General features: G+C 38.2%; 1 protein-coding gene across 1 annotated transcript in view; it reads right to left on the bottom strand.

Moving 5' to 3' along the window:
* The window catches only part of NEBL (nebulette), a 118290-nt gene that overhangs the window by 26580 nt on the left and 82065 nt on the right, over positions 1-9645 (bottom strand). The window contains 4 exon segments of the mRNA XM_024129724.2: positions 4654-4746; positions 5887-6058; positions 7035-7139; positions 8390-8482. Of these exon segments, the coding sequence (XP_023985492.1) occupies positions 4654-4746; positions 5887-6058; positions 7035-7139; positions 8390-8482 (463 nt within the window).

Here is a 9645-nt window from a genome sequence, read left to right as displayed (position 1 = left end):
GGAGCCTGTGCTCCGCAACGGGAGAGGCCTCAACAGTGAGAGGCCCGCGTACCACAAAAAAAAAAAAAAAGAATGACATGATCTAACTTGTGTTTCAAAGAGATGCTCTGGTTGCCACGTGGAGAACAGACCAGGGCAGAGGGTTGGTGGCTCAGGGTGGCAAGAGCAGAAGCAGAAAACTAGTCTGGAAGCTTCTGTGATGACCCAAGGGAGAGAGGGCAGTAGCCGAAACAAGCGGCGAGGGCAGAGGTGGGCACAAGGGGTCAGATTCTGGATATATTTTTCCCGGGAGAGCTGACAAGATTTGCTAACGGTTTGGATGTGGATGGGAGTAAAAGACAAGTGTGGAGGATGATTCCTAAGGGTTTGAAGTCCGTATCTGGAAAGTTGCAGTTGCTACTTAGCAAGCTGGGAAGCCTGGAAAAGCAGCAGATGTTGTGGGGAAGGTGGGAAGGTGGTTTTGGACTTATTAGGTTAGATGCGTCACTGATCATTGGAATACAGACAGACGTAACGTACCAATCAGTAGAATGTGATGGGCTTCACTTAAAATAAATAAAATTAGGAGCATATTCTAAAATCTAAAATCTTTTTAGATTTAGGTATTCTAAAATCTTTTTGAATTAACTCAGATACCCTGTGGGTATGCCACCACTTGTGTTAATGTTATCAAACTTATTGGTACATCTTTACTTTCGTGTCATACCTCAATATCTAGTTTCCAGAATTGGAAATGTCACCGAACACAGGCCTTGTAACAGGTAACTGAGAATGGCAGGTTATAAATGCCTCCGAGGAGTCAGCTTTTCTTACAAGGCATTATTTAAGCTACTGAGACACTCCTTCCTGTCAAAAAATCTCCCCCTACCACCTTCATGGAGTCTGAAATTCCCCCATTTTAAAAAATGTAATCATTCCCTCTTAACCATGCATTCATTACTCTTGCCCAAATTCTTGTATGAGTGCAAAAATATTTATGTGCACTTTCTTTTAATGGAGACATTTTCTTATGCAGTTTGGCATAGTGTAGGGTCCTCTTGCTAGAAATACTTAGGAAGAAAAGGAGTGGTGGCTTGAGAGGAGAAAGAGGAGATAAACCAACAGCAGTAGGTTTTTAGAATGCAGCCTTAGAGGAGCCAGTGGAATTGGAGACGCGTGAACCTGCGTGGAAGGAAGTGAGGAACCTGCCAGAGGGGTCTCAAATTCTCCTTCTCTGCATAGGTTCATGCAAGACCTGATCACAGACACAGGTGATGACGTCTGCATTTCTCTGCAGTGCAGCCTCCTCCTGCAGACTCTGCCTGCCCGCTCGATGCCTCCATCTGAACGTCTCTTTGAGGCACCACTTCCGTTCTCTGTTCTCTCAAGGAGAAACGTTATTTTCCCAAAGCCCCCTTGGCCTAGTTAACTTCCATTTAGCATTCACATCTCAGCTCAAATCTGCCTTCCCTGGGGAAGGCTTCCTTGACATTGAAGCCAGATGGAGTCCCCCCCTTTGTGGCCCCCACGGCCTCCCCTCAGAGCACTTACTCAGTCCATAATTACACATCACTTGGGTAAGTATCTGCTCAATGTCAGGGTCCCCTGCCCCCAGACTCCAAGCCCCTTAGAGCAGATGCATATCTCTGCTGCTCAATGCTGTACGCATTGCCAGATCTGAGCTCCTGGCCGGTGTACAAAGAGCACTCAAACATTTGGTGAATAAATGAATGAACGCCTTGTCTGTGTGTACAGACATGAAGTAAAAGGGTCCCTGACGAAGCAAACACTAAGGTGCGTCGCATTTGCGAGAGACATCAGCTCCCGTACACTGAACTGAGTAAAGTTAAATAAGGTTGATCGAAATTTGTTCTCGTATTTGCTTTGGGTTTTATTTATCTCATCAAAAAAGTTACTGACTCCTTTGTTAGATAAGCAGACACATGTCTGTAGTAGTTGCCAGAGGTTGGGGGGTGCGGGAGATAGGGAGAGATTGGTAAAAGGGTACAAATTTTCGGCTATACAGTGAATAAGGCCCAAGGATCTAAAGAATAACACAGTGACTATAGTTGATAACACTGTATTGTATAAATGAAATTTGCTGACAGAGTAGAACTTAAGGGTTCTTGCCCAAAAAAAAGAAAAGAAAGAAGAAAAAAGATAAATCTGTGAGGTAATGGATGTGTTAATTAACTAGGTGGGGGGACATCTTTTCACAACGTACACATATATCAAACCACCACGATGTACACTTTAAATATCTTACAATTTTATATGTCAATTATACCTCAATAAATCTGAAATTTAAGAAAAGAAAAACCTTTCTACCAAGGTAGGGCCAGTCTGAATGTATAATTTAAGACGTACTGACTATAAATGATTTTATTCTCATAGGTGTTTTCCTATGAATGCAAAAAACAATTACTCAACTACAAGAGATTTCATAGTTTCATCAGGTCCTCAGTCCCATTACATTTTCCCCCAAGATGTTAAACTGCTCAACTTCAAAGTCTCCTGCCTCAGGGATTTCAGCCCTATGGACTTTGGCTGAAAAGGAAATTCAGTTTTCCTTTCGTTCTTCTGTGCTCACTACTCTCTCCCTCCCCATGTCACTAAACCGTAGCTATACCTCAGTCTCAACCTTTAACAACAGCTTTATCAGAAGGAGTAGTTAACATCCAAAACAATTTCAACTACCAATTTCTAGACCTAACCTACCAGCTTGGATGCAGAAAACAGGAGAAGATAGAGGAAAAGTATGGTTATATAAAATACAGAGAAGATTATTAACAATCAACAGTATTTTCCATTAAAAAAAATCTCATATCCCAAGTACATACCCCATTTCTTTTTGGCAAGATCTAACTCTGTCTGCAGCTATGTATCAATATTTAAACACACAAATTCATAGCAACCTCTTAGCCACTCAAATGTAACTGTAAGATTGATTTTCCTTAATGGAAATCAGATACAAACTCCGCAGAACTCAAGTTTCCACTCTGGCTGTGTATATCCATCACATACAACTCCTGTGAAACAAACTCACGTAGCAGATCCCAAGACCCTGTTGTCATTAAAGATCCATTTGTAGCAAAAACAGTGAAGTAAGACAGGAAAAACAAGCATGCAAAAATGAAAATTAGTAGTTAAAAAAAAAAAAAGACTCAACTTTCTAAACATAATTTAAAATGTTCAGATACACCCAGGCCAAACGCTTGCGCAAAAGTGACAAATTTATTAAAGACACGCTTGTGGCACATTAACAAAAATTTCTGAGAGTGGTTAACGTCTGATACCTCCTTCATCAGACGGTCTTGTTACCTCACTGCAGCACGAAAAGCTAGGGTAAATCTCGGATATTTCTGATTTGTCATCTCCCAGACCTGTACCAAAAGTACTGCTTGAATGAGATCGAGACCGTTGTCTCCTATAATGATTCGCCTTTTCTATATTGGAGGGAAAATATTCATACTTGTGATTAAGTGACTTGAAGAACAAAGGAAACAAAAAAATTACTTAAAAATTTAACAAGGAAGAAAAATAATCCCTTATTACATTACAATCCAAAAGCTCAGGTATTAGAAATTCTAGTCACCTATTCCCAAACTTCAGCACACATTGCATCAACTATATAAATGACTTAATGATCATTTATACTCATTTTTGGTCTAAATTTTAAAAGAGAGATGAGGGATGGGAAACTGACAAGAACTAAGAAAACACTGGCAAACTAGTAAACTTCTATCAAACAAAAGGTTTGGTTATAAATAATTCTTTTCAAATATCACCAAGGATACAGCATTTGTTGCCTTTATTTTTAGAAAATTAAATACAATTTGGCTGATTATGTGGATCAAATTAACTATACAAATATTAGAATCCCTACTTTGCCTTGGGCTTTCAATTTTGTTAATGTCAACAATTAAACGTGGACTTAGAAATCAGGGAGAAAAGTAAGACCTAAATGATATATCTATTTATATTTTTAAAATACTTGCATAATTGTCAAATCTTCGGTTTGCTAAATGTGGTCTGAAAGTCTGAAAAGTCAACCCATGCTATCACTATACCCAAACACCCAAACCATTTGGGTTTTGCTTTTAATTATAAACATGCAGTCTAAGTTAAAAGTCAAATAAACTTCCTAGGTAAACTACAAATTTTGCATTTTCTAAAAACTCAGAGATAAATTTTAAGGATACTTGAAAATCTATTTTAAGACATTTATGATACTATATAGAAAATCTCCCCACTGTTTTACATAGAATTCTTTAAATTAAAGAACCATACCTTTAAAATGTTGTGTTTTTCATGAAACAAATCTCCTTTATGTCTTAGCAGTTTAGTGCAGTCCAAATGGCTGCATTTGAAAGCCCAGAAAACCTCTAAAATCACATTCACTAATAAAAAGGAGATGTAAGTAAGCTCTAGACACCTTTAAAATAAATCTAGAACAAACTAATCTAGGATTTATTAAAAAGCCCTTTTGCAAGTTTTGTTTTCATAAATGATTAATGGTATATTAAATAGCACAGCAACGTTTTCAGTTTTTAAAATCCCAAACTTAAAAATTCACACTACACAAACGGCACAATGAACCTCCACAGCTCACAGTAGCTTCACTTTGAGGACAAAACCACGTAAATGGGGAGGAACTCAAAATGTAAGCAGTACCAGAGAGCATATGTAGACTTCTAGACTGAATATTGTCTTCCAGGGGATCAATGTCGAAGATGGAGCCAGGATCTGTGCGCCAAACTTTGAAGTCTTTTACCAAAGGAAGAAATCAACAAATCAAGAATGAATAAAAAAAAGTCAGCACCCAAGAGAGTCAAGCAAAAGTCTGAAAAGGGGCGTATGCAAAAAGCAAGCATGTAATAGGCAAACCCACTGTGCAGCCTACTTCAGAGAACAAAGGGATATTCACACTCACTGGATTTGCTAAGAAAACTTTGTGATCAAATTTAAGTTGCCTGGTTCGTTGACCTTCCACGGGGAGCCTGTGAATCATCACCCAACACACATGCACGCCAGACAACTCCCCGCATCCCTGACCCCTCAGCCCTCACCACTCGTGCTCTCCACACACTGAAACAGGTAAAATGTTGGGTTCAAACTCCTGATTAAGGACATGTGAGTAATTCATAATAAGCAACTAAAAGGTTTTTGTCTAAGAAAACAAAATAAAAATCAAAAACTTCTCCCCCTACAACAGAAACAAATGTTGAACAAGTTGAAAAATTAGTAACTTTCCTGTCTAGCCCTGCCTTAGGTTTTAGTATAAGCCTTGCTCTGTCACCATTCAACACTACGTTCCTAAGATTTTCCCAGGCTGACAAGAAGGAACAGCAGAACGAAAGGTTCCTTCCTCTCTGATTTGTGAGACTTTCCGACAGCTCTCGATTCTCCCAGTTCAGAGATAATATTAAAAAATATATAAGCTATTCATACTGCGGAAACCATCAGAATCTCTCCGGCATGTCTATTTGCGGTAAAAGGACGTAAATGGGATTACTTCTGTTATGTCACCCATGCAGACAATGTCTGCAGTACAGTTATACAGTACATAAGCTAAAGGGAAACAAAATAAATTGCTCAACCTTCATTATCACCCATGTCTGATATTTGGGCTTCTTCTTTGCATAACAAGTAGGAACACTCTTAAGACCAGAAGGTTATTAAAGACAGAGAACGTCCAACAACAGAATGGATTTGCAATGATACCTGGCAAAGGCCATGAATCCCATCCAACATGGTGCATACAATATTACCTGTGGTCCACTTTCTCCTGGGCACCACCTCAAGCATTTGAGGAGGAGTCCGATGAATAAGGAAGCGAATTTTAAAGCCAGGGCAAGCACGATCTTTTTGACTGTGCAGGCTTGCCAAGCAGGCCCGTCAGCTTACCAACGATGATTCCAGGTCTCCTGTCCATCTCCACGATGTGAGGATGGACACCTTTATAGGCGGCATCGCTGACAACCTGGGTGTTCCTCCTCACTCGCTCTGTCACAGGGTCATCCACAACAGGAGTAAAGCCCCTTCCCTTTGTCTTTTCAAAATCTTCATGATATTTCACCTGAAAAAGGGAAAAACCATATTAACTCTAACTGAAATTTCCTGATTGTTACACAACTCACAAAATTTTGATATAACGACAGTTGTCACTGTACCAGCTGCATCTAGATTATTTTCTACATAGATGTATCTTTTCCAATTATTCCAAAAATAATGTCTGAAACTTCAGTTTCCTAGGATCAGAAATCAAGCTGACATTTTCACAATGTTTTTCATCATTACGGTTAGCAGCTCTTTTAATATACAAACATGTATATCAGTAAGAAGTGTTAAAAGATATATTTTTAAAATCCTGGTTACTTCGTAAAACGAACTCACTTAGGTATAAATTAATATCCTATCTCTTAAACTTTAGTATGCAATAAAATGATAAGGTATTTCTACACAATTATTCAAGAAAGTCATATTATTTAAAATTAGATCGAGTTACAAATAATTATATATATATGTTTTTGTACATAATTACAAAAACATATATATTTCAAAACATATGTTTTTCATGTTCTGAAATTGGATTAGGGTGATGGTTGTTCAACTCTGTAAATTATACTAGAAACCACTGAATTGTATACTTTAAATGGGTGAACTTTATGGTATATAAAATACATCTCATGAAACTATTTTTAAAAAATACATATTTTTATATTCTTTAAACATGTAAACAACACACCAAACTCAACCTTAAAATTAATTGAAAAGAAGTCCAAGCAAATATCTTTCATAAAGTACATTTACAGTAGTCACGTTAGAAATAAAAAACACACCCCAAAAATCACTGAGAAAAATTATTTTATTAGACTAAATATTTTCATTACATTTCAGTGTGATTAGAAAGCTCCCCCCAAAGGACGGGCCCATCGGCCTTTCCATGCTTTGTTAGTTATCCAGATTAATGGTGAACAACGCCATCAGTGCATTGGGTGGTGCCATTCCTTAGTATGTTTTAGTCACAGATGGAGGACCTGGTTGGACCCTACCATTGAAATACGATTTTGAGCTTCTTTGACATGTCTGAGACCAGGTGTATCTAAAATCAGACTTGGTCTACCTTTCATCTGTCTCTGGTCCTGAGTATATTTTACCTGCAAAGTAAATAGTAGAACATACTTAAAAATAAGACAATTATAATTGAAAAAAATTACTTAACTTTTTCAAGCTTCCCAAGTGAGTGAAACATATACAACATATCGTGAATTACTTCCCAGGTAACTTGTTTGGTGAATTACATTTCGTTCCAGAATAACAATCTAAAATTTTACTCTCGATGGTCCCCTTTAAAGGCTGCAGCCAAGATGACCTAAATCTCTCTACCAACTGAAAACAAATGTGTGAGTGACCAACATCCACTAACAATGTGTCAGTAAAAGTGGTTATCACACTTAAATTAAACAGGGAAAATCCAAAGCTAAATGGAACCTAAATTTATTTTTCCATTTCTCTATTTCCCCATTTCCCACCATAACACTGAAAAAATGCATACAGAACATCCCTCTGTTTCCTTTTATTTGCCCACTGCAGATGACAAGAATCAATAAGTAACAAATTTAGGTTCCCTCTAAGCAGCCACCAGTTAAAGGTAGTTTATGTTGAATACAATCAGCATCTCTGGACGGAAATACCACTAGAGAGCTGTGCCTTGTAAAACCTAAATGCTGATTCCTAGGCATAAAGCTCTTATTGACATCTGATCATCAGAACACTGCTATTTGTGAAGCTGATTATGTATAAGATTACGATACCAATTATTGCAGACCTGAGGGCATATGTGCATTCAGAACGGAAGCCCTGGTATTTCCTAAGAGAAAGCACACTCCCCGAATAAGACACCGATGTGCACCAAGGGACGTTAACGAGTAACTGAATTCTGTGTTAAATATATTTAAAGATTTTTTTTCCCTCTAAATCCCTACTTTGGAGTAATGAGTCATTTCTTATTTTGTTTTGCAGAGAGGATTTAACAATCCACATTCAATGGAATACATCTGTAAAATAACAATTGTTTAACTTACACATCAAAGACTTTACTACTTTCAAAGACACTGGCTAAAATAACATGAATCATTGTTTAAATGACCGTAATACAGGTTAAAACAAAACTTTAAATGTAAGGGTTGGTCACATCTGGAAATATCAACGAAGAGTTGCAGGATCATCTAAAGTTAGACAGTGGCAGCTTTTGGAAGTCATCTGAAATAATACATGTACTTATTGCATATATTACAAAGGTTTCTTGGAAATCGATTTTCTTTTCACAAGGAGAAAACAGGTTTGCAAGCAAATAATGTAAAGGACATGTCCTTTGTGATAGCCCCAAGTGAATAAAACAACTTGCCGAACTAATATTTTCTTGATTCTTCTTTACTCTTTCCATTTCAGGAGTTATACTTAAAGCCGTAGCTCTTCCCAGCTGACCTTTATAATAAACCTATCATTTCAGAAAACAAAAAGCAGAGCACTGTGAATCAATTCACCTAAATAAGAGTCTCATAGCACTTATTTTAAAGAGCTGGCCAAGGAAAGGAAGCTATGAAAAAAAAAAAAAAGGATGCTATCAGAGGTTTAGTCATATTTAAAATGCTTGCATCTTAAATCATTCTATCTTAATTCATCCCATAGCAGTGAATCACTGTGAATGAAATCACCAGTAATGTACTCATTATATGGGCATACCGTCGGTAAAGCTGTAATAAGCATTTTATCACAAAGGAGTATGATATGAAATGTCTTCATGGCTATTACTTTAAGGTACTCTTACCTATACAGAATGCTGCTATACTCTTACGGCTTTAGTAATTAACTGTGGCAGAACTTTTTGCCAGGATGCCTAAGTAGTAACCACAGTCATCCACGAGGCCAGCATTCTTCCCACCGCTCCATTCCTCCTTCTCCAGAATCATGTTCCCTTTTGAGACTAACAGAGTTACACCAACTGCGACTCTGAATATATTGGGAAAAAGTGAGCGTCTACTTCTCCAAAATATAGTCGTCAGGGAAACGTGCCAAACAAGAAACTGCCTTTCCTTTGTAATCTGGTCAAAAGGACTTTAAAGGCTTGAAGAAGAAAAGATTCCTTTGAATCTAATAGATTTCCAAATTTCCTCTTCCAAAGAACCCAATTTATATGTTAATGACTGCAAAAAAGGATTCTCTCAGTGAACTGCATCCACGGATTACATAACAGAAAGGAGGCAGAGCAGGCCAGGAGTTGGTGTCTGAGTAAAAACCGACAGCCCCTCAACAAGCGCCCCCCAAATGGACCTGTCCCATGTGACCCATTCGGCCAGGCACACTTTATAATTTTCCCCCAGCATCATCCAAAAATAAAGTGACAACAGCTGGTAGTGGGAGACAGGGCTGGAAAGGCTACCCAACAAGAATATGTATATATATGTAGGAAAGGGACTGGGAAAGCATATCTGTAGGGCCAAGATGCCAGAAGCTGCCACTGTAAGCCTTTGGGGCACCACAGAAACCACAAGCATGAAGGAAGACCAGATAAGAGGGAAGCACAATAACCTGCAAACAAAAATCACACTGTAGGGCTTCCCTGGTGGCACAGTGGTTGAGAGTCCGCCTGCCGATGCGGGG

This window comes from Physeter macrocephalus, chromosome 11 (assembly GCF_002837175.3).
Source record: "Physeter macrocephalus isolate SW-GA chromosome 11, ASM283717v5, whole genome shotgun sequence".
Classification (NCBI taxonomy): Eukaryota; Metazoa; Chordata; class Mammalia; order Artiodactyla; family Physeteridae; genus Physeter; species Physeter macrocephalus.
The sequence above is the reverse complement of the archived record's forward strand: the minus strand, read 5'-3'. Positions and strand labels throughout refer to the sequence as shown.